General features: G+C 36.4%; 3 protein-coding genes and 1 long non-coding RNA gene across 6 annotated transcripts in view; 2 read left to right on the forward strand and 2 right to left on the reverse strand.

Moving 5' to 3' along the window:
• Positions 1–2,203, reverse strand: part of usp22 (ubiquitin specific peptidase 22) — a 59,379-nt gene extending 57,176 nt beyond the window's left edge. Inside the window, exon 1 of one of the 2 annotated variants that reach the window (XM_055176174.2) lies at positions 1,730–2,203. In XM_055176174.2, coding sequence (XP_055032149.1) covers positions 1,730–1,849 — 120 coding nt within the window. In that variant the 5' untranslated portion in view covers positions 1,850–2,203. The remainder of the gene's footprint in view (positions 1–1,729) is intronic. The other variant, XM_055176175.2, reaches the window with a different exon arrangement.
• The window catches only part of LOC141363678 (uncharacterized), a 416,667-nt gene extending 391,843 nt beyond the window's left edge, over positions 1–24,824 (forward strand). Inside the window, exon 2 of the long non-coding RNA XR_012369189.1 lies at positions 20,821–24,824. This is a non-coding gene — a long non-coding RNA (uncharacterized lncRNA). The remainder of the gene's footprint in view (positions 1–20,820) is intronic.
• On the reverse strand, positions 4,265–11,534 carry cops3 (COP9 signalosome subunit 3). The gene is made up of 12 exons (XM_073866582.1): positions 11,208–11,534; positions 10,385–10,514; positions 10,045–10,157; positions 9,890–9,939; positions 9,713–9,805; positions 8,025–8,204; positions 7,729–7,869; positions 7,452–7,625; positions 7,192–7,278; positions 6,829–6,942; positions 4,683–4,767; positions 4,265–4,568 (listed from the first exon to the last, which is right to left on the reverse strand). The coding sequence occupies exons 1-12, from the start codon at positions 11,260–11,262 to the stop codon at positions 4,519–4,521; spliced, it is 1,272 nt and encodes a 423-aa protein (XP_073722683.1). The 5' UTR covers positions 11,263–11,534; the 3' UTR covers positions 4,265–4,518.
• On the forward strand, positions 11,600–24,824 carry LOC129420942 (5'(3')-deoxyribonucleotidase, mitochondrial). Of its 2 annotated transcripts, none has more exons than XM_055176125.2 (5): positions 11,600–11,734; positions 14,396–14,496; positions 18,073–18,133; positions 18,340–18,454; positions 18,529–24,824. In XM_055176125.2, exons 1-5 carry the CDS (start codon positions 11,600–11,602, stop codon positions 18,666–18,668), a joined length of 552 nt encoding a protein of 183 aa, XP_055032100.2. In that variant the 3' UTR covers positions 18,669–24,824. The 2 variants fall into 2 exon arrangements, with proteins under 2 accessions (XP_055032100.2, XP_055032099.2); XM_055176124.2 differs by lacking the exon at positions 11,600–11,734 and adding an exon at positions 11,859–13,148.
• Positions 24,825–25,844: the final 1,020 nt, after the last annotated feature.

Genomic DNA, 25,844 nt, shown 5'->3' on the forward strand with positions numbered 1-25,844 from the left:
TGAATGAATGACAGGCTCGCCTCTCGCTCTTTGGTAACATTGCGCAAGGCAAAAAAAGGGTGTCATCTAGTGGAGAAAACTAGTAATTAGGTTAACGTTAATCTTATGTTCAATGTTTGCAGAAATAAAATTTGGGGGGGGAAAAATCGATTCGTGGCCTGTGAGAATCGATATTGAATCAACCACAGAAAAAGAAAAATCGAATTTAATTTTTGTATTTAAGCATTCCTAAACATGGTAATATAACAGTGTTCTTGTAGCTCACTAGGCAGAGCATTGCGTCAACAATGTAAACGTCACGGTGGGAAACAAATAGACATTCAAAACGTATGAAAGAACTTTAAATAAAACTGCGTAAATGTAAACACCAACCCTGACTATGTAACTGCAGTAAAAATAGCTGCGAATAGTGGGTGTGCCTTATAGGTCAAGCAATGTTTATTCCAACCTAAATTCCAGTTTTTGTCAGCATCAAAGACATGTAATGGCACTGACCGACTACAACACTTCACAAACATCTCCATACAACACCTCACAGGTTTTTTATCCAAAGTACTGCACACGAGACGCAATGAAACATCAATGCCCACCCTAAAACATTTATGGTGCTTGTTCATAGTTTGTGATTAATAATGCAAAAGGTAACCTCAGATGGTTACATTTGAATTATTTCTTGTGCAAAAGCACAGTAAAATAAAGAAATGAAGATTGGGCCTGATCTTGACCTCAATTGTGATGATGAGTCATTCAATCCTGAATGAACCAAATGCTGATCAACAAGGTTACGTTCGCCCTGCATTATTAAATACGAGACAATAGTAAAATACATACTTGAATTAATCGAAAATTCACATTTTGGATTCCTAGGCATACTTGGAGCTTACATTTCCATAGGGGCGAGATGTGATAGTACCCACCCTGAGAAATTAAGTTCAATCGTTTTGTGGGCTGACATTAACTTTGGACTCCTGACGCACATTTTCAGAACAATTATTTAGTTTTAAACAGGAAGTGAAGATATATAGCGATTAAACTGTCCTTTTGACGCCACTCGCTCCATCATTGATGCTGCTGTCGCGCGAGGGCCGCGTGCTGCTCAACACATAAAAACACAGTGCGGCTTTATTGCATTTAAAGCAACGTTAACGTGCGAGTATTAAAAACGTGATGCATGATTACACAATGGCTATAATACGTTCCTCCTCTCGGTTCATAGACAGATGAGATTACAAACAGTCAAATTGAAACCTCAGTTTTGAGCAATAGGAAATCAATGAATTCTAGGCCTGGCAAGTCCAGTGTTTGCATCAGAAAATGTCTCAGGATCTAGAGAGAGAGAGTGTTTGGATGAATAGCATGCATTCATCATGATTTGCTGGCATCTTTGTCGTTGCAAAATTACATCTTGTACTAATTAGACTGAACTGCTCATTAGTTGCCTAAAGCAACCAATACACTGGCAGCCAAACAACATTTCTAAAGATACCCCCACATCCAGCCCTATGCAACGAATGCATAAGGAGTCTGCGCAGGCCAGCCAATGCATCCACTTGTGTTCACAGAGGCTAGCGATCAAGAATTGACCTGGATTCATAGCTCGTCAAATGAAATAAGACACGTTAGCATTGGGAATCGCGCGTCCGTTTGCGTTTGACAGGCCAATGCGACTTGGCATCGAAAAGGATGGGCCGATGCAATGCACCACTGGGCTCTGATGTATTTTATTTACCTTGCGTTTCCTGGTTTCAGCAGAGCCACTCCACACAAAGCACTGGTATATGACCCGCAGATTCTGCTTCCAGTTCTCCACTTTAAAACCGTTCACATGGGAGCACCCGGCCGGACTCATGACAGAAACCACATTCGAGTTTCTATCTATTTCAGCGATGAAATATACCCAACTTTAGTCACGAGGAGAATTATCCACCAATTGTTCCGTTTTGCCAGGCAATGCAGCGAGCCACGACAGGGTCGAAGATGCGTGCGTTATACATGCGGGGATCTTTTCTCAATATCCCTGCTCCATAAATATGTCATCCTTGATGTTATATCCGCATGTAAGCTTCTAGTATATCTGAGCACACTTTGATATCGTATTTTCCAAGTCGGCTGTTTTAATGGACGGCAATGGAATTCAACTGAGCACCGTGGGCGACGACGCAATCCTGGCCATGTTAATGCCGATTGGCGGATGGCTTATTGTTCGCGCCTCTGATTGGCTATTATCCGTGCCATTTCCGTTCAACTCCAGCTTTTTTTTAAAGAAACGCGCGTCCTGGTTGGGTGACGAAAGCGCCCGTCTTTGTTCAAAGACAAGTAGACCGCTTGAAGCTTTGTGATTGGCTGCAGAGCGGTTTGAGTCGCTCCTTCATGTTGGTTATGTCATTCAAGCAAAAAACACGGTACACATGCCTACCTGCATTAAAGTTGTGAAAATGAAAATCAATGTGGTCATGAAGGTGGTGTTCGTTGACGCATCTTCACTTGTGATCTGAGAAAGAGTTTATGTGCTGGTCATGCAGTATAGATGAGTCATAATAAAAATACATTTAAAAAACAAATCATTTTTTGGCTATTTAATCTGCCAGTGACGTAGGAAACTACTTTTGACAAGAACATTTTACCTCAACATCTTGACTAAAGAATAATAAATTATAATACACGAGGCTTACTACTTACTATTATGACACTGAAATATCACATTTTAAACTAAAATATCACATGTTAGAAAATCACAAATAATGTATTTATTAAAAAAATAGGGAATGCTATGCTATTTTTGAAAAAAAAAAATTTTTTTTACATTTTGCATTGTGACATTATTTTTATGACATGATCACCCATCCTCATCATCTGCTTTTGACATGAACGTGTTTTCATAAGATTACTGCCGGTTTTTGAAAGTGTTTCATTGAAGGTCTATTTATGGTTCAGTCCGAAACATGGGAGACCTCTAGAGGACTGAAACAACAGCACAGCTATTTCACCACTTCATCTGTTTACTTGAATTACTCCAGTGCTGTGTATAACATAACATCTTTGAGCAGTCAAATATGCACTAGAAATAAAAAGCGAATCTGATGACAAAATCTGGAAAGAAAAACACAACAGGCTTTTGCAATTCAAAAAATGTTCCGTCTTTCTCTGTTGATATAAAGGGGACATTTCACAAGACTTTTTTTAAGACCCAGAGTACATAAAATGTAGTTTTAGCTCAAAATACCACAGGGCTCCCACACCTTAGTTAACTTCAAATTCAAGGAACTTTCAAAGACTTTCCAGGTCCAATACCCTCAAATTCAAGGACTAAATGTGGGGACACATTTCAAGTGAGAGCAAGTTTACATCATGTTACCTTTTAAAAAGAAATTGTTACAGTTCCCTTTTGAGGAAACTCGAGCTGCATCACTGCGGTGACACTTTAGGGACGCCTCCAAGGGTGAGTCTGAATGTGTATATCAAATTCAACCAATGATGAGGCTTAACGACAAAGACAAAGTGATGCACGAGCCAGGAACTATGCAAAAAAGCATTTTGGTATGAATCAACATTCACATACAGAAGATATAAGCATTTAAAGCGAACAGTTTAGCATGTGTGCTTAAAAAGTCTAGAATTTTTATGATATTATCCTGTACTACACAGGGAATAATATGGATTTTTTTCCCCCAGAAAACTTCTTGCATAAAATAGATTCAAGCACTTTCAATGATCTGTATCTATGTAAGTTTATTTTCAAAAACTTCCCAGGGCCTTGAATTTTTTCCCCCCAGATTAACAAACTTTCAAGGATTTCAAGGACCCGTGGGAACCCTGTATATAGATGTTAAAACTGGCACGTTCTACGTGTGTGCAAAAAAATGTGCCATTTTTGGTTGTGTCCTTTTAAATGCAAATGAGCTGATCTCTGCACTAAATGACAGTGTTGTGGTTGGATAGTGCAGATTAAGGGGCGGTATTATTATAAGGTCCCCTTCTGACATCACAAGGGGAACCAAATTACAACAACCTATTTTTTTCACATGCTTGCAGAGAATGGCTTACCAAAACTAAGTAACTGTCTTGTTCTTTTTCATATTTTTTAGGTTGACAGTAGCACTGAGGACCCAATTATAGCACTTAAACATGGAAAAAGTCAGATTTACATGATATCGCCCATTTAAGACTAATTCGATCAAAAGCAGGTCCTGGCCAAGAGTTGGAAGATATCCAACTACCTGGCATTCCATTCTGTAGTGCTGAAATGAAGAGAAGTATACAAATATAAATTCCGGTATCTTTATTTGTACGACCATAAATGATGCAGTGGCATTTCAACCGAGCACTGATAAATAAAACATTGACAAAAAATGAGTTCTTGTTTAGGGTGCACTGTGACAAAACAAAAGAGGGTCATTTCACACATTTATCTTTTCCTTTAATATAGTCCATATGAAACAGAACTGATTTTGCTCTCATGAAGGTTTTCCAGCTTTGGGATGAGGGAGGCGGGACTAAGCAGCGATCCACCCAATCTTCTCAAGAGTAGCTTGACGTCTTGCTGCCAACATCGTCCTCTTGCGTTCCCATACTCTAAAAGATGAAACAAACAAAATGGATGCTAAAAAAATCTAAATTTTATTGTCCTCTATGTTTAATTATTTGCACAATTTATGCCTAGGCTTTAAAAAAACTGAGACCTGTACTCTTTTGCACAAACTGGGGGTTTACGGTGATTTCTTGATCCATAGACTTTAGTTTCTCATCCAACTCTATACATTTCATCATCTGTATAAGGGTCAAAGGCAGAAAATGTAATGAATTTTGATAATTTATTTATTTTCTCAATACAGGTAAACACACAGATGATCTGTTAATTATTATAGTATATAATACATTTACATTTAAGGAGCTCAGATGTAAATCCCTCTATGTGCTTCTGACATGTTTTTTTGTAAATTATAATTGTTTATCAGGCTCTTATGTTTAGGTTTAGTTATTTCATTATAATGGGAATGAAAAGGTTATTAGTCAGTAATTAAAATGCCTTATTTTCGCAAATGTCACTTTGGTAGTTAAAGAGCCCCTTTTATGGATTTTCCCTTTTTAACTGTAGTTACAGAATAATGTAGCAGTCTAAGCATAAAAGGGGATGTGCAGAGTTACAAAGCTCGGAGTAAAATTTAAAGGAAGATATTTTCTTATAAGATATTTGCTTATACCTGCCAATGAGACCTGATTTGTTAACTAGCCCAAGTCTGTTTGCTAACGATATTGTGGAGTTATGGATTTCAATATGTCTAGAAGAAGCTGTTTTAAACACTTTCTGTGTATCTAAATAACTTTCCTAGCTCATGAATCAGTCTGTGAACCCAACCGGGTGATTTCGCGAAATTAGACCTATGAGGTGTCATGAAACATTTTGATAAAAAAGTAAATGCAAAGTAAGAGTATCAAAATAAGAAGCATACAAATACAAACATCTCTTTATGTACTATTTTGCACATGATTTCAAATCAAATCCACATTTAAGGGGGACATTTTCATTACCGCAACGTGTCCATGACTGGATTTGGGTTCTTTGATATGGAAATATTTATAATTAAAAAAACCTAAAAAATAAAAAGCTTCAGTGCATGTTATACATTTACAGTAAAGAAGCATGTGGTATTTGGTGATCATTGGTAAATGTAGAGACAATAATAAGCAATATAAATGTGTCCAAGACCAATTTTCTCATCCTCCGCAACAATTTTCAATTATTGTTTAACCCCTCAAGGAACATAAAAAAATTGTTGGAAGGGACATAATTGATTGTGACACTTAAGATGGCTACCAGGTAAGCAGTTTTTATTTTTATTCTCTAAATAAAAGTTAAAATTTTGTCATAGTACCTAGACAACTTTTTAGTTCTCATTACCGAAACATGAGTTTGTAAATGCATATATTTAATGTAATATCATGTTGCGGTAATTATAATTTTTGATAATGATAATCTAAAAAATGTAAATAATTGACATCGTGTGGACAATTAAAATATACTTGGCAAATAAAGCAATAAAAACAATCATATGGATTTATCTGGAGCGTCTATTTAAGCATTTCTTCTCCCATTAAAAGGCCGCAAAAACGCCTTTTGGAACTGCGGGTAAAGACACATTGGGACACTTGATAATTTTTTTTCCATGACACGACTATCAAAACACGTTGTGAGATATCAGCACTGATATTTATAAGCAGTAACATCTCTCTGACTTATAAAGAAAACTGGTTACAATATAAACACTTAATTATTCTTTTTTTATGTAGTACTGACAAGAACAAAGTCCAGTAATAAAGCGAGTGCTCGTACTGCGTTAAGATTACATGGAAAATCAATAGTATATAAATATAGTTTTATTAACTTCCAAAACAATAACAAAAAGTCTAAATATGAATAAAAGAAACAAGTAATAGATTCATGAGACCAAATACTGCTTGGTTTGATCAACCCTACACAAATTTTTTGACCATCAAACACAGATACATCAGAGCCAGCAGGAAATTGTGACCGAGATCAGGCTGTGATCAGCGGGGTAAGCGAACACTGACGCCCGCTGGACGCGTCTGGATCCCGCGTCCGGATTTTTCTAAGCAAATGTTCAAATAGGTGCTATCTTTACTAATTAACTATCAATCAAATTTGTGACTAAGAAATTATAATATTAAGAAACAGCTATTCCGTCTATTGAGTTAATATGAAATTCAAAACAAACAGCCTAAAGGGTAACCCGCTATTCTGAACTCCAAATCCGTGGCAGAAGAAATTACTTTGTGTTTCAACCTATTTACTAAAATATAATAACAAACCTCTTGGTCAATTTTGTGGAGCATTGCAGGGTTGTTGTATTTCTCAGGGTTATCGTGGAAACAGACCATACCGTCTTTCTGGTTGATACTTGCATAAATTTCTCCATCCTCAATCTGTGAAAGGTTATGAGAGAAACACCACCAAACTTCAAATGCAACCAGAATCACAAGTTATTTATGTGAAACACACATTTTTGCACTTTGTCTTGTGTTACAAGAAACAACACGGAGGAAAACATTAGTCAGTGCAGAAGTATTCGGTCAAAAGTTCAATCTTCTTAAAGCCACGTCTGATTGAAACTGATGTAAAATAAACAGATGTGATTACAGAATCTGTATGTAAAGGTGAATCTGGATTCATACCATATGTAAGACGTATTTTTCGGCTTCTTGAGGGCCAGAGAGCTGAACTCGACTTGCCATGTCTTGTAAGGATAACGTCAAGAATGTCTGTAAATTGAGGGAAACAAATAGTTGACTCCTCCAAAATGATAGTTTGATTGACAAAATGAACAATATGCACTCCATTGGTAAAAAACACATTAAAGGGATTGTTCATCCACATAAAATATAAAGAATTAGCTATTTATGTCAGAGTCTCTATGTATGCTAGTTAAACTGACCTTGGTTAGCCTCTGAATGTTTTTCTTATAGACGGATGACAGGCATTGTTTGACTAGGCCGGTGTTGTTATCCCGTGTAAATGTCTCGCTGTGTTTGTTGACCACACCGCGGAGCTCTGCTGGGTTATTGGTGGCGTACACCTGTGCCAGCTCGTGGTAAGCATTACTAAGGGGCTTTAGAACATAAACACACATAGAAAAGACGAATAGCTTAACCTTTAAAGTGGCAAAAAAACTAGATTGTGGCAGAAAAAAAAATGATAATATTGTGATTTACCTTGATAAATCGCCCTACGATCTGTGATGTGTATTTGGGTAGCTGCTGTACTTTTCCATGAAGGATGAGTGACACCAGGATGTATTTCTTGTATGCTTCTAACATGATGTGGCTGACAGCCATTGCTGGAGTGGTTATTGCCTGAAAAGAGAACTCTCTTAATCATAACAAAATACATTTTGCAACATTACATCTAATACAAATAGTAAAAAAGACAAGACTTGTTTTAGATTGATCACCTAGTCTTAGTGCAGACAAACTTAGTGTAGAAAAAATAAAACAAAAAGTGATAATACCTGTTCAAAAAAATACAGTGCCCTTTCAAAGTTCTTAAGACCCGTGTAGATCATGCCGCCATAGTAGTAATAACATAGAAAGTGCTTTGCATCATACGCTCCATTCTCCTTACAAATATCCATCATGTCCAACTCCAGAAACGGTACTGCAGGTTTGAAGCACTTTGCTAAAAGGCATAACTGTAAATACAACATTGTAACATGAGTAATACAATATATACATCACATAATCAAGTCTAAATAAATAAAGTGAAAGCGGTAAAATGCATTAATTATTACAACAGCACAAAAATTATTGATTGGCAAAAAAAACCAAGTTATTTATACAGTAATTTTATAACAACATGCGCAATTCCATACAAATGTCAACCTTATTATGAAAACGTTTTTACCCAAAGTTTTTAACCATACTGGTATCGCACATGTTAATATTTAGTGGTTTAAATACCCATGCAAGGTCTCTGCATCTTTCCCTAATGTAAAATAAAAAACAAGTAAATATATTTTTCGGATACATAGGCTCAATTTTTCAGGGGTCTAGGAAAATTTAAACAGATGGTTCAATTTATTGGTAATAAAGCATTGGTAACTATTACTGAGTATTAATATTTTAAGGTTTGACTACAAATATCACATCCATAACGCTGGAATTGCATATATAGTTATCTTTTGTTATGAATTTTCACTAAGCATGTATCATTACAGGCAAGCCAATCCCAGAATCCATTACCAAGATCAGTAACAAAAATGACTTCAAAATGGCAGATGATAAGTTTCATATTCAAAAAGTAAAATTTCCATTATATTGTGTGTGCTATGTATTTTTGTGTTGCACTGCTGGCATAACATCTAACATTGTAAGCTATTTCGTGGTGCAACTTTACGCTCTCCCCCCATGTAGGGTGCATTCCTATGCGCCCCCACCCCCAAAGAAAATGTATTACATTTTCTCAAACGAAGAATTTGAATTAAAAAAAAAAAAACATACACTGACATCGCAGTTTGGATTGGTGTGGTATGTGTTATTATTATTACTACATCATCTTCATTATTATTACCTTTATCATTATTAAAATGACTGTAGCCGTCATCACAAAATATTATTATCATCATCACCATCTTTTAATATAATATTGTAGTAGTTGTTATTATTATTAATATTAAGTTATTATTATGGACATTACTATAGTTATCATCATCATATGTAGCATTACTTTTAACATTGTAATTATTAATATTCCTGTAATATCCATCTTTAGAATTATTAATGTAATTATTACCATCATTATTATTATACATACTATTATTACTTAAATACCTATTTTTCTAAATCATTTTTGCTTATTATAATTGCTTTATAATAATATCATTATCATAATTGCTGTTTTTTGTCTTGTCTTTAGTTTTTTACTTTTGTTTAATCATTTCCACTTTTGCACATTTACAATTTAACAAAACTATACAATGTAGTGTTGTTGGTTGGTAGCTATACTTTTGTGAGGTTTGATTACACAGAATGTATGATAAATGAATGTATTTTATATAATTTCATAAAACTGCACCATCTCGCACCCCCAAGTTTGGGAACCACTGCTGTAGGTAATGTACAGAAAGGCAACCCATTCAATTTATAAAAATGACCTTAAAGGCCAACTACTATCATTCCGCTGTTTCATTTCATAACTCACCTGACACAGGTCTGCATGAACTGAGGTAAGCTGGTTTGTGTTCATCTGCATTTTGTCTATGGCCTGTTTGATTATACTTATTCCACGCAAGGGCTGTGGAAAAACAAGAACTTAATGTGAGTTTTGTTATTCAATAGAAAGAAAACATCCAATGAACATTAACAGAGGTTAACTTGCCTGTTTTCTTTCTACAAGGGCGTTTGTCAACTGATGGCAGAGACCGGCAACTGTAAGGACAAGAAAATAATAAAAATGCGAAGAACAGAAGAGAAAAACTAAAGTTTAAACTGTGCTATAGAAAGCAGATGTGTTTATTTTGCCATTTCACGTACATGTGTCTGTCGCATATCGAATGTGTTCTCCATTGCAGGTGCTGATGAAGAGCTGGACTTGGGAAAACAAGGTCTCAAAATCAGGGATGTTTGGCATGGAAAACTTCACGAACCTGGAAGGCAGTTACAACAACTTTTTTAGATCGGCACCAAGAAATGAAAAAAAAAAAATACTGAAATCTAATACTGAAATGTGGATCAACTAAAAATTATTTGGGAATTGGGAATATTGCAATGATTTTATTTTTGTATTTATTTTTTAGGTTTCCAAGGAATTGCTGATAAAAAAATGTTTCGCTATATCAGACCAGCCATGTATATTAATAAACCACTAACTTACAGAACAGCTAAAACACCAAGGGAGTGTTCTTGGATGTCCAAAGCTCCGAGAACAGTGTCCAGGTGGGAGAGATTCTTGGCCAGAAGCTCACCACTTTTGTTGATGAGTTCACATAGTTGGGTCATCTGACCTGTAAGCAGGAGCACAGACATTTATGAATAAAAACTTGACATTTACACACCCAAATGCTGAAAAGCAAGCAAAGTTTAATGCAATCATTGTATCATTCCATTGCTGCTGCAATGTTTTAGGTTTTAATGCTGATGTTGTCCTGTCATTTTCCATGCGGTAGCTGCCTGTGCCAAAAAACATCAACCTTGGTGTAAATCTATATGCAGGAAATTGATTGGACATACAGTGTAACCCAATATTAGGATAAGTTAGTTGTGATCTCCATTGAGGAAAAACACACCCGCAGGATCAAATCTTTATCACAGTAAAAATCATGTGACAGGTTGGATCATTCTGGACCGATCACAGCATCCCATTTTACTGCCGCTTCTTTCAAAACCCCTCCAATTTGATTTATTTCATAAATGACTCAGCTAACGTGACACGTTCAGTCATTGCACCAGGATAAAGTCTTAACAGTTCTTCAAGCATAGACTATTTGTGTGTTAATAGTATAAGGCATTTATAGGGCAAATATAGCATTCATTTATAATTTCCAAGCACCATGTGTTGCTGCATAAAATATAAACAACTAGCACGCTATCGGGCTAACTTGTCCTGCTATCGGTTTTTAGCATTAAGCTAGTTAGCCGATGCATTCGTTAGCATGATTTTATTTAAGAGTGTTCACGGGCCGTGTTCACGGTCGTACCTTGAGCGGAGAGTTGCCGCACATTATTTACGAACTGCTCCAGAGCTGAAGCCATCGTTTTGCGCTTTTGTGGAGTTGTTTTTCATTCAAATGTCAGAAGCAGCTCCGCTGTACAGAAGGGACGGCCCCAGAGCCGCCAACAACAACCAAATATCGCGAGGTTTGAGTGACAGCTCTGATTCGACGAGATTTCGGGAAAGTTAACTCTCTCGTTCCATTGGAAAGCGAACTGCAAAAGCGGACGTTGTCACATACACATATAGCAGTTCTTTATTATACATGTTTAACTTTTCAATCATCTGGGGTAACGTTATTGTCAATACGGAAGTGAGCGATTGGATCTCCGTTGGCGAAGTGACTGATAGATCAGTGTTACCTTGACAACGCTGCACATGCGCGTGAAATCCAGAATTCAGTTGCATAAAAGTATAATTTTGTCAAATGTTGTTTACGTTTGTCTTATATACCCTTTGAAGAGCGTGAGCATGTGGATGTGGATGCTCACTTCCGTTTGGAAAATCCTTTCTGTAAGTAGCTTTAAGTTAAAGGAAGTGTTTCGTCTGAGAAGGAAATGGGGGTAAGGAAATTTGTGTGTATTTTTTACAGTCTATTTTGTAGACCTATTTATTATTTGATCAACACTCCGAAGCAGATGGGGCAGTAATGCACCTATAAGCTGGATGCCAACGGCCGTAAAAAGGAGAAAATAAGTGGTTTGACAAAGATGCTCTGATTGGATAGATGATCCTCTTCAAACCGATGTCCAGTGCAGGCGGAAGTGCGTGTTGTCAGATTTGATGTAGAGCGGAAAAAGATAAAAACAACGTAACATTTAAGTTTACACATAAATTTGTGTGTTTTGGATACACTAGGTTTAAGTTTATTTAAAACAAACTTCATTTTTTATCTTCAGACATCTAATTTAGGCCAATACAATTTTTGTTATTTTAGATTAAAATCGAGTTAAAAGATCTATCAAGTTGTTTATTTATATATTCGCACGAACTAATTTAGAATCATATCTTTCATGTGTTACATTTTATTAACATGTTAAACAATAAATTCAACGAATAACATTTGTTAAATAAAACAAGTTACATATTGTAAAAAGTCGTTTTTAACATTCTTAACGCGTAACTGGTATCTGGGTGGGTTATCTCTCCCTAGTGAATTATCTTGGTCCGGCTGTTTTCCCGTGGCCGTTTAGACTGGGAACAACATTAGTTTGCTGACATGAAGGGAATAAACTAAACGGCAAAAACAGTGCATACTAATAATATTATATTGTTTACAATGGTTGCGTTTGGCATACAGTGATACTGTGTCATCTTGCAGCTGTTCAGGCATTTGTACAACTGTAAACAAAAACAGGGGTCTATAGGTGGAGGTCACCACTGCAATTCAATACCACTGAGTACTGGAAAAGCATGAAATCGCGACCCTCTGACCCCGCTGAAACAAACAAAAGACCCCGTAACAAAGACAACCGCGTTAACAATGTGCATAACAACTGAGAGATAGCAGAATGGGCTACAATACGACCTGCTTTATTCTGTAACAAAACACCTCCCTGTTGTTCATATATAATTAGACTAAACTTTGCACGTTGCAAAGTGGCAGCGCTGGATTTGGAGGACTTTGGATCGGTGGACTTTGAGAGGTTTCGTTTGCGGTACTATCATCATGACTTTACTACCGAGGATCGTGCGGTTGGTGAGGAGAGGCTCTTCCTCGTTTCACTTTCAATGTACTGCCAACATGTCATCGAATAACCGGAGACTTCGAGTACTGGTGGACATGGACGGTGTACTTGCAGATTTCGAGGGAGGATTTTTAAAGAAATTCAAGTCGAGGTATCCGAACGAGCCGTATATATCTTTAGAGGACAGACGAGGCTTCTGGGTATCGACACAGTACGGGGAATTGAGAAGTGACCTGTTTGTAAGTGTCTCATCTTGTCATCAAGATGCCTGATGAATGACAGCTGATCTGTCCGTACATTCATTCATTATTCTTTAGAAATACTGTACCTCAAAAATACACGTATCTCACATGAAACATAGTGTATTATCCATAGTGTAGTATTTACTATAGTAAATTTACAGTGAAAATTCCTAGATACTATATATTTTTTAAACCTTACCACAGTAAATATTAGAGGTGCACCGATATATCGGCCAACAATCGATACTGGTCGCTAAAAAGCACATGCGAGATATACCCTGTCAGTCAAAGGAGAACAGGAAGATGCAATAAATTTGAGCTCATTGTATGGAAAATGTAAAGAAACATAGTTTGATGTTCAAATGGTCATTATATAAATTAATAACAAAATGTACTCTTCAGAATTGAGTCTATGCTTAATGTATCGGTGGAAAATGTAATATCAGTGCATCTCCAGTAAATATAGTCTATGTAAAACCTAAAATTTAACTCAACTCAAACCATTTAAGTAAACCGATTGCATTAGTTTTAAAACACATACATTTGAGTACTGTGAACTTAAACAAATTGAATCATATGCAGTTATGCACTTGTATTTAAGTTAACACTACTTAAATATAAGTGCATAATTGCACATTACTCAAGTTCTCAGTACTTAAATGTATGTGTTTAAAAACTTAAATGGTCTAATGCAACCGGTTTACTTAAATGGTTTGTGTTAATTTAACTGTTAGGTTTTACAGTGAGTATACTATAATATTACATACAACATATCAATTCACGATAGTCAATATAATACTGTATTATACATTAACAAAGTGTATTATTTACTATTGTAATGTATCATACTGTATTAAGATACTGCAGTATACTACATTTGCCTAGAGAAAATTTCCATGTTGTAAAATCCTCTGATATTTCCAGTTTTTCCATGACTGGCAATCCTATTTGATCAGTTGTCTACATAGTCAGCATAGGTGCACTCCCAAAAATGTTGCCTGTGTCATTAAACTGGTTTTCTGGTCATGACAAAAGAATTATACTTTTGTTATTTACTGGCCTTTAAAGTTGTAGATATTCTATACAATTATTTGTGTATGGTAATTTGTCAGATTTTTGATAAAAAACACCTGTAATAGTTCTTATCTAATAGTCGAATCACTGGATAAACTACATAATTTGATTGGTCGAAAGGTGCATGAACTGTGGTTTTGAGAATAATGCAGTTGTTTCATTGAATGCAGGACAAGGCCGTAAGCATTTGGGAGTCAAAAGACTTTTTCATGGAGCTGGACCCTCTACCTGGAGGTGTGGAAGCTGTGAAGGAGATGTCCAAGATGGAAAAGTAAGTTATACCTTTATTCACATTCACCTGACTAACACCTAACTTCTCCACAGTTTATGTTTTACATAAATTTAAAAAGCTGTCTTTCAGGTTGTTCATACTACATTGAAGCTCTTGAAAGTGAAACGCTCTAACATTTGTAAGCCGCCTGCTAAATGAATAAATGTCACCCTTTACCACAAAACTAGTCATAAGGGTAAATTTTTTTTGAAATTGAAATTTAGACATCATCTGAATAAAGCTTTTCATTGATGTTTAGGATAGGACAATATTTGGCCGAGATGCAACTATATGAAAATCGAGAATCAAAAACTAATTTTTTTTTGAAAGTCGCCTTTAAAGTTGTACAAATGAAGTCCTTAGCAGCAACACATATTTCTAATGATAAATACATTTTTGATATAAATTCACTGTAGGAAATTTACAAAATATTCATAGAACATGATATTTACTTGATAATTATCTATAATGATTTTTGGCATTAAAAAAATCTATAAATTTGACCCATACAGTGTATTGTTGGCTATTGCTACAAATATACCTGAGTGACTTATGACTCTTGTTTCCAGATTAAATGTCTCTTCTTCGGCGTGTATTTTGTGAAATCATTTTCTAAATAAATAAGACGTATAGTCCACTGCGACTTATATATGTTTTTTCCTCTTTAAAATGTGTTTTTGACTGATGCTCCGGAGCAACTTATAGTCCGGAAAATACGGTATATGTATAAAACTTCTTATAAACCTTACTAATAAGGCATCCACCCTTCTGATGAACTTACAAAAGAGAAAAGCGTGGCTAGTCTGTATATTAAAGGAATATTTCACTTTTATAAAAAAAAACGATAATTTACTCACCCCATGTCATCCAAGATGTTTATGTCTTTCTTTGTTCATTCAAGAAGAAATTAAGTTCTTGAGGAAAAAATTCCAAGATTTTTCTCCATATAGTGGACTTTAATGGACCTCAACAGTTTACAGTTTCAATGCAGCTTCAAATGGCTCGATCCCAATCGAGGCATAATGCTGCGTTTACACCAGCCGCGGTAGAGGCGTGAAGCGCGAGTGATTTCAGTGTTAAGTCAATGCGAAGACACGTTGACGCGCGTCTGGAGGTGTCGCGGCGCGGATGAGGCGTTTGGTGCGGGGTGGAAGACGTGATTCTGCCTCATTCGCACATCTAGTTTGCGCGAATTGAGCACCTGGCACAGTATGTGTGGTACATTTTGTGCATTTTGCGTTTGACGCGAATTTGCGGGTGACGCCTGAGTTGAAAAATTTAACTTTGGCGGAATTTTGCGCCACGTTAACCAATCAGGAGCCTGCTTGGTGCTGTGGCGGCAGCCCTGCCCGGTGGAGAGTCACTCATTCCACCTGTAGGAAAGCTTGATATTGTCCATAAGCAGTCACCTGGAGCTATACGACACAAGTTCTTATTTCTATAGAGACAGGAATAAAAAGGACCTCGCTTGGAAGAGTGTCAGTGAGGACATCGGGCAACCTGGTAATTTTTAATATAGACTTCACTTTTGAGTCACGTGACTCTACTTTGCTTTAGATGCGCGAATGCATTCAAACTGTTCAAGCTGCAAACTAGGAACGGTAGACGCGATTTAAGGTCACGCTGACACATCACACGGCTAATGCAAGACAAGAATTTGTGGTTTAAAAGTACATATTTTTTGCGAATACGATGATTGTTTGCTAGATAAGACCTTTATTCCTTTGTTGGGATCTTTAAGAGCCCTTTGAAGCTGCATTAAAACTGAACTGTTGAGGTCCAATAAAGTCTATTACATTGAGAAAAGTCCTCAAAACACTTAATTTGTACTCGACTGAACAAAGAAAGACATAAACCTCTTGGATGACATGGGGGTGAGTAAATTATCAGGTACAGAGGTGTAAAAAGTACTCAAAAATTTTACTCAATGAAAGTACAAGTACTGAGTGTAAATTTTACTCAATTAGAAGTAAAAGTATGTGGCCAGAATTATACTTGAGTAAAAGTAAAAAGTACCACATTAAATTGTACTTGAGTATTAAAAAAGTAAAAGTAACCGGAAGAAGGAAAACGAGAGATTCATGTTTAAGCTTTCTCTAAGAACATGAAGTGAATGAACCACATACAAGGTTTTATTCTTTACAACTGTTTGTATTTAATTGTATTTCCTTATCAAACTATAAGACTACTACATAATTTCCAACACGATCTCACAAAGTTCAGTGGTATAGTCACAGAATATTTTGCTAATTTATCCGTGTCATTGTCACGGATCTCCGCATTTTTCGTGTCTGTACCACAGACTTTCTTTTTCATGTCAGTTTCACGTATTGATTACTCAATTGTTTTTCCTATTTTTAAACCATTTTCGCGTGGGTTTGGGGTTAGATTTGGGCTTTGGGTTAGGATGTCACTTTAACTATTGGTTAATAAAAAAAATTCCATACTTTTAAACAATTGTCGCCTGACGTTAGAGTTAGGAGTTGGGTTTGGATGTAATTTTATGTTACAGAAAGTCGTTCTAACCCCAAACAATTGAGTAACCAATACGCGAAACTGACACGGAAAAGAAAGCCCGCGGCACAGACACAGAAAAATGCAGAGATCCGTGACAATGACAATGAATTTTAGTATGCAACATGCTATTCAAAATTCAAAACCTCGAACTTAACTTAAATTTCAAGCTCTATTAAGCCTCTCACAGGAAGCCGATGCAGGATAAGGTGTATTAGACCTTGTTCACACTGTAAGTCCAAATCCGATTTTGGTGCATATCCGATAGGAATCCAATCACATTTAGAACGGTGAATGGCTAAAAACCACATGAAATCTGTTTCTCTAATCCGTTTCAGGCTACATCCAGAGGTGGTTCGAAACCCATTTCAGTCTTACCGTCCTGATCGCATTTGTGTAGCTTTTCGGTTACGTCATGCTGTCACGTCACATAAAACAAATCAGACGTCGAGGCAGATTGTCATGCCAGCACGACGTCATTGCCATAGAAACATATAATCCCGAAAACGGCTACAGGATGCACAGATCGGATCTGAACAGTTGTGGTACACAATGTGGACAGTGAGTCTTTCAAATTAGATATGCACCAAAATTTGGACTGACAGTGTGAACAAGGTCTTGATAGACAGGCTGCAAACAGCAGGATACGTGTCACACTTCATGTGTTGTCGGTTTCAAAGAAGCAAATAGTCTTCATCATTAGATGAACTGTTGGCCAATTCCTCAGTGTGGTCCAAAGGCTCCAGAATAAATAACATTTCAATTAAACTGACCATCAGCCCAATTCAATTGGTTTGACAGAGCAAGCAAAAATAGATCTCTAAAATAGAAGCACTTTTTGACTGTAAATAAAATTGTAAGGAGTAAAAAGTACTTTTTTTCTTTAAAAAATTTAATTAAGTAAAAGTAAAAGTACTGATTTTTAATTGTACTCAAGTAAAGTAAAAATCCCCAAAAATAATACTTAAGTACAGTAATCAAGTAAAATTACTCAAGTACTTTACACCTCTGATCAGGTATTCCTTTAAAATCTGTAAACTAAGTCTCTCTTTCTTCACCCAGTACAGATGTCTTCATTTGCACCAGTCCAATAAAGCATTACAGCTACTGTCCATATGAAAAGGTAAGATTTACGCAAACCTGTTAATTTTACAGTCAATTTGTGACCACGTGATAGCGAACATGTGTCCTTGTGTGCATAGTACCCTATGTTTGTCAAACTCAAGGTAATTTAAGCTCCCACATTATTTTTATGGTGTAAAGTCTGCATTTCTGTGAAATTTCTATTAGTTTCCATGGATTCCTCTCATTAAGCATGTTTGTCCCCAGTATGCATGGGTAGAGAAACACCTGGGCCCTAACTTCCTGGAGCAGATTATCCTGACCAGAGACAAGACCATAGTGACCGGAGACGTTCTCATAGATGACAAACCTGATATCCTGGGTGAGCATGAACTGGATCTCGGGCTTGTTGAGCCATCTTTACATCACGTGTAATACATCTTTTTTCTTTTGAAGGTGTGGAGCCCAATCCTACCTGGGAACACATCTTATTCAGTGCCTGTCACAACAAGCACCTGCCACTGAACCCCTCCCAACGGCGACTTCTGTCCTGGTCGGATGATTGGAGGGAAATGCTGGCAAGTAAGCGCCAGTAACCCTACAACCTCAAACAGCATCATCTTGCACCAGGTGCTGTCATACACTCAGTCAATGATAAGGGGCAACAAGCTGATTGACGCACAAATTTTAGAATGATAACAATGTAATATAGTTAAATAATACCAACATCCCTCATACAGTATTACTCTCTAAAGGTCCATAATAATGCCTTTTATTGTTTGCATGATCCAAGGCATTGTTGAAAATATTAAGTAAAGGAGAGGATGAGGGATGCAAACAAGTTTGATTTTAATATAGAATACTGTATGTTTTCATTTGCGACTGATTTGATTTTTAGCATCACTTAAGTGTCGTTTTATTGTTTATTATGCTTATACTCAGAATTTTGTTTACATTAAATGTACATAAGCATAAACTGCCTTCCTCTTTAATATAAAGAGGGTGGGAGAAATAGTCTGTAAGGATGGGAGAATAACAAAAATGGCACATTTACATATTAGCCCAAACATAAGCTACTTTAAAGGTTCATCACTGTAAAAAATAATATCAAAACATATTTTTATGTTAAACAAACTAAGTTAAACAATTTCAACAAGTCAAAACTTAAAATAGTAGGTTGAATTGACTTGCAATTGCATGACAAAGTTGTTTAACTTTATACTGCGGATATTATTTGTGTTTTACTGATATGGGGTTTTTAATGGCCTATGTCTATATTGTAAAAGCAATGAGGCCGATAATTACAGTAAATAGGAGACAAAAAGAAAATAGGTAAAACTAAATAAATATGCATACCCTTTTTAACTACTTGAAAAGACATTTGTTTTGCGGATCTGAGACCTCACGTTACTGTTTGAATAAGACTTTGCTACACACCAGACCAGAGTGTCATTGTGTGTAACACAACGTAACATCACGTTTAAAAGTAAATCCTGATTGGTGTCTGTCAGACACAGTGGCGACTCGTGACTTACTTTCCGAGGAGACACGAATGCGATACTCATCAAAACATTGTCATGTGTGTGGATCGTCATGACAAAATATGTGTTCGGCGCGTCGTGTGACTCTGTGTGCATGGCGTGTCATGTCAAAATACACTCACCTAAAGGATTATTAGGAACACCTGTTCAATTTCTCATTAATGCAATTATCTAATCAACCAATCACATGGCAGTTGCTTCAATGCATTTAGGGGTGTGGTCCTGGTCAAGACAATCTCCTGAACTCCAAACTGAATGTCAGAATGGGAAATAAAGGTGATTTAAGCAATTTTGAGCGTGGCATGGTTGTTGGTGCCAGATGGGCCGATCTGAGTATTTCACAATCTGCTCAGTTACTGGGATTTTCACACACAACCATTTCTAGGGTTTACAAAGAATGGTGTGAAAAGCAAAAAACATCCAGTATGCGGCAGTCCTGTGGACCAAAATGCCTTGTTGATGCTAGAGGTCAGAGGAGAATGAGCCGACTGATTCAAGCTGATAAAAGAGCAACTTTGACTGAAATAATCACTCGTTACAACCGAGGTATGCAGCAAAGCATTTGTGAAGCCACAACACGCACAACCTTGAGGCGGATGGGCTACAACAGCAGAAGACCCCACCAGGTACCACTCATCTACACTACCAATAGGAAAAAGAGGCTACAATTTGCACAAGCTCAACAAAATTGGACAGTTGAAGACTGGAAAAATGTTGCCTGGTCTGATGAGTCTCGATTTCTGTTGAGACATTCAGATGATAGAGTCAGAATTTGGCACAGAATGAGAACATGGATCCATCATGTCTTGTTAACACTGTGCAGGCTGGTGGTGTAATAGTGTGGGGGATGTTTTCTAGGCACACTTTAGGCCCCTTAGTGCCAATTGGGTATCATTTAAATGCCACGGCCTACCTGAGCATTGTTTCTGACCATGTCCATCCCTTTATGACCACCATGTACTCATCCTCTGATGGCTACTTCCAGCAGGATAATGCACCATGTCACAAAGCTCGAATCATTTCAAATTGGTTTCTTGAACATGACAATGAGTTCACTGTACTAAAATGGCCCCCACAGTCACCAGATCTCAACCCAATAGAGCATCTTTGGGATTTGGTGGAACGGGAGCTTCATGACCTGGATGTGCATCACACAAATCTCCATCAACTGCGAGATGCTAGTGTGGTGTTCCTAATAATCCTTTAGTAAATGAGTGTACATGCCTGCTGCAGACGCTTCGCAAGGGTTTATGATAAAAGAGACGCTTGGGGTACTTGCTTAATCTCATGTGTAATCAGAGTTTGGTGTCTTACGAGACGTGAGCGTCTTTTTTATCATGAACCCTATTGGCACGTATGCAGCAGGCACATATTTTGACATGACACGCAGTGCACGTTGGTTCCTATGACGCGCCGAACACATGTTTTCACATGACGAGCCACACACATTAAACCCCAAACACATATTTTGCTCTTCTCGGAAGAGAACGCACCGGCTGCTACTGGTCAGACATTGGCTTTACATCTGATTGTCTTCATTATGAATAACAAATATAAGAAACAGAAAGAATCATTGGCAGACGCAGAAAATATATTGAAATATCGGCAGATCGATGGTCATATATCGGCCCGTCACTAGTTCTTATCATTATGGTAGGTGTATGCATATATAATTTTATTTGAGGGAGAATGTATTACCCAAAGTATGACACATGTGTTCTTTATTGTTATATATCATAATTTAGCTATGTTGTGAGTCTCACTAGTTGTCTAGATCAGGCTGAACACTATATGTTTAGTTAATATACTGTGATATGTCCAACAAAACAGAGAAAGTTTTTTGGGCTTGTAGCACTCTTAACACTAGAGGGCACTCTAACTACATGAAAACACCTCTAATACTTGGATGCTGCTTTGTTTAATGAGCCAGTGTTTATTCAGATCTCGCTCAGTAATTTATTGGTTTCAAGCATGCATTTTTGGGGCGCAGTTTATGCCTTTGTTTGATACTGGGGGTACGGGACCGGCAAAGCGCCTTGAGCCGGGATTCGAACTCAGGTTACTGAAAGTGCGTTTCAAATATATGTCGGAGCACTGTCCACTACACCCTCGACTCCAAGAGTTTATCTTTTAATAAACTTTATTATGCCTTGAGGGTAGTTGAAAATGTCATTTTAAAGAATAGTTAACCCATAATGTACATTTTGCCATCGTTTTGTCACTCTTGTATTATATTATCATTATTCTTTTGTGTTGTAAACAAGTAAATGAAAAGCTGTGTAAGTGATGACAACATTTTAGGTGAACTATCCCTTCAATTATCTACAAATAAAAGTAGTGGTAATATTGTGTGTGAAATATAATGCATGAATTCCCTTTTATATTTATACAAAACACAATGCATTTATCTTTCATGAGCCATTGTAGACAATACTTATACAGGCTCAGTCACACTCACAAATCTTTTGTGTGATTTTAAAACAAGACAGAGTTTATCGTTCATTTGCAAGAACAAACAAACAAAGTGTAATCTTAAAGATTAAATAGTTTGGAGTATTACATGAAACCGCAGATGATGGAAAGAGAGTTCAGTGCTGTTGAAAATGACAGAACGCTCTCTCTCCAGTGCTTTTGGGAACATTAAGGCTCAAACACAATGGAAATGAGCTCATGAATTTATTCAAGATATCAGCTAATCAGACTTAGCTTTAGTGAAATCCTTAAGGGAAAGATTAAACTGAGCCTTTATTATATGTGTAAAGTACCTGTTTATTTGAAATACAGAAATGCAAATGTAAAAACAGCCAAACAAAGACACCCTGTAGGGTGAATGTAAAAGGTGAAGTGCTAAACCCAGGCCTTTTGTGATGCTATTGCAATCCTCCATCAATTGAGCTACAGGAACTGTGTATGCATTAAAATGCATTAAAGTCAAACGTTAATAGTTTACATGATCTAACACGTGTAATTTAGCATACTTCGGAATAGTAGATCATTTTTATTTTTGAAGGCTGAACTATTAAACGGTAGACAGCCCTATGGTTGCAGTACATTGGTGCTGTATTTATATTACTCCACAAAATATTAGCCAAGGAAACTGTGAAAAACTGTTCTTTGCTTGCCTTTTGTTTTCGTACTCTGTGCCACGTAATAGTACCTAGCCCCTAAGGGGACATTAGAGTAAAAAATCTAAAGTTTAGTTTCATGTGCTCACGCAAAACCTTCATGTGCAGACTTTTTTTTTAGTTCAGTTCCCCATGCTCACGTGAAACTATCGCATGCTTGCATGAGGCTATCGCGCGCTCACATGAAACTTTCGCCCGATGGTTTCACGTGCGCGCGCGATAGTTTCACGTAAACTAAACTTTATTTAATTTTTGCTCCCCTTAGGGGCTCCTTATAATATAGATTTTGGCTTTTAATTTTGTTGTTAAATTCAGCTTTTTCAATTTCTCTGTGAAGTTAACACATAACACTGTAAAAATGTGTTAACAATGTGAAGCTATCGTGCGCGCACGTGAAAGTTTCGCTTTCACATGCGCGCGATAGTTTCACGTAAGCACATGAAGGTTTTGCGTGAGCACATGAAAGTTTCACGTGAGCACATGAAACTAAACTTTATTTAATTTTTGCACCATGTCCCCTTAGGGGTTCTGTATTAGATATACAGATTTCGGCTTTTAATTTTGTTGTTAAATTTAGCTTTTTCAATTTCTTTGTGAAGTTAACACATTACACTGTAAAAATGCAGCATTTTTGTCAAATCAACATATTTTATGTTACTTTAACTTAACAATTAACTTGTTTTTATAAGTTATGTCAACTTATCACAGGTCAAAACTTTAAAAAGTAGGTTGGATTGACTTGCAAAACCAAGTTGTTTTAACTTGCTGCATTTTTTACAGTGTAAGGGCGTTTCACATTTAGCGCAAATACGTTATTTTGAATGTAGACGCGCTTTTTTCCAGGCGTGTCACTACTTCAACTTTTTAAAATGCCGCATTGGAAAGGAGGGTTGCATTTTCCAAGCAGTTTTAAACGTGGAATGTGCTGAGAATAAAACAACCATGAATGCCAAATCTAATGTCAAAGCTATGCCTCTGACATGGTAGCGTATTCATCAGTATTACTGGGGTTTTAGAGAAATGGACAATTTTACATGTTTGCAAATATTTAACAGGACTGTTTTTCAGAATGATGTAGCCTTTATGCAAATGAGATATTTTAATCTATTTTAACTACAAAAGGGCAAAATATAAACCCTGTCTGAAATGTAAAAACCACATGTATTGAAAAAAGATGATGATTGATTGGTGTATAAATAATTTAGATGATTATGTAAATGGTATTGACATGCAGTGCTTGTTTTATCGCAGTGTTTTCTCAATAAATAATTTAAAGGGAAAGTGTGTTATTTTCTTTTAGATGTTACTTTTTCCTATCACCGTTTAACATGCAGCATTTTGTAAGTTGACTTAACTTTACATCTTTAAAAAAAACTTTAAAAAAGCAGTCCCTGGGGAAGTACCATTTCAAAAAGTACACCTTTGCACTTGCAGAGTTCATATTAGTACATCAGAGGGACATATTGATACCAACATGAGTACCTCAAAAGTACATATTGGTACCAAATTTATACATATCTGTACCTGGTTTTTTACCTTATTTTTCCTGACAGTGTAAGCATAAAGCATGAACACTATCATTGTGAGGCATTATCAAAATATTTCTGTTTTTGATCAGCATTGGCTGAATCAGGGTGTAAATTTAGGATGAATGTCAATGTAACAAATACTTCCCACCCTCATGGAATTCCTAGATGAATTTGAAAATGAAATTCATTGATCATATGATTTGGGAAGCCTAAATAAAAGGCATAAAGATTGAGTCAATAAAGATTTCTCAAATGTGTGTCCGTAACATTCATGTGCCTGTATGAGCACCACTGTTTAATATTGTCCTCATAACAATGATGTATTGGTCTTGTTGACAAATGCAAATGCACGAGCGTCCTAGTCGAGCTGTTAATGTGCTCAATTATCTTTTGCCATGAACATGAAAATAAATGTATGCTGTTACTCATCTTGTTAATCATTGTACTGTATGATCTTGTGCTCCCCTACAGTCATGTGGATGTCACAGTTTGTGTTTGTTAAGGCTTGAAGGACTAAATGTAATCACAGATGCTTTAATAAAGATTATTAGATGATAGCTCTGTACAAAAGCTGTGGTTTATATAGGATAATATAATACAGTTATGACTTCTTTATCGAGTTACTATCATTGCACTGGAACTCATATGATTGTTTTTTTTATGGGGCATAGAAACATTATAGAAATTATAAAATCATCCTAATGTAAAAAACATTCTGTGAAAATATTACCTTGATATCTTTCATATTGACTATAAGGTCATGCCATTGTAAAAAAGGCAGCATTTTGTAACATCAAACATATATTTTATGTGAAAAATTAAGTTAAACAATTTCAACTTGTTTTTATCAGTTATGTCAACTTATCACAGGTCAAAACTTAAAATAGTAGAGTGAACTGACTTGCAAAACCAAGTTTGTTTTAACTTCATGCTTCATTAACTTTGATGCTCATAATAAGATGTGATTTAGGATGGATATCACTGACAAGGTGACAGCATAGTATTATGTGTTACAATATAAAAGCAATACGGCAATTGTATTACGTGTTTTGCTTAAAGGGGCCATGGCGCGCAAGACTTTTTTAAGATGTCAAATAAATCTTTGGTGTCCCCAGAGCACACATGTGAAGTTTTAGCTCAAATACCATATAAATAATTTTTATAGCATGTTAAAATTGCTACGTTGTAGGTGTGTGCAAAAATGTGCTGTTTTGGGTGTGTCCTTTAAAATGCAAATGAGCTGATGAAATTCAATGATGGTGGTTTGTTGGGATTACAACTCAATTGTGCTTTTCTCTGCACTAAATGGCAGTGCTGTGATTGGATAGTGCAGATTAAGGGGTGGTAATATTATAATAAGAGCTCCTTATGACATCATAAGGCGAGCCAAATTTCAACGACCTATTTTTTCATGTGCTTGTAGAGAATGGTTTACCAAAACTAAGTTACTGGATTGATCTTTTTCACATTTTCTAGGTTGATAGAAGCACTGGGGACACAATCATAGCACTTAAACATGAAAAAAGTCCGATTTTCATGCCATGGCCCCGTTTATGATTTACTACACTGTTAGAAAA

The sequence above is a fragment of the Misgurnus anguillicaudatus genome, chromosome 4 (assembly GCF_027580225.2).
Source record: "Misgurnus anguillicaudatus chromosome 4, ASM2758022v2, whole genome shotgun sequence".
In the NCBI taxonomy this organism is placed as follows: Eukaryota; Metazoa; Chordata; class Actinopteri; order Cypriniformes; family Cobitidae; genus Misgurnus; species Misgurnus anguillicaudatus.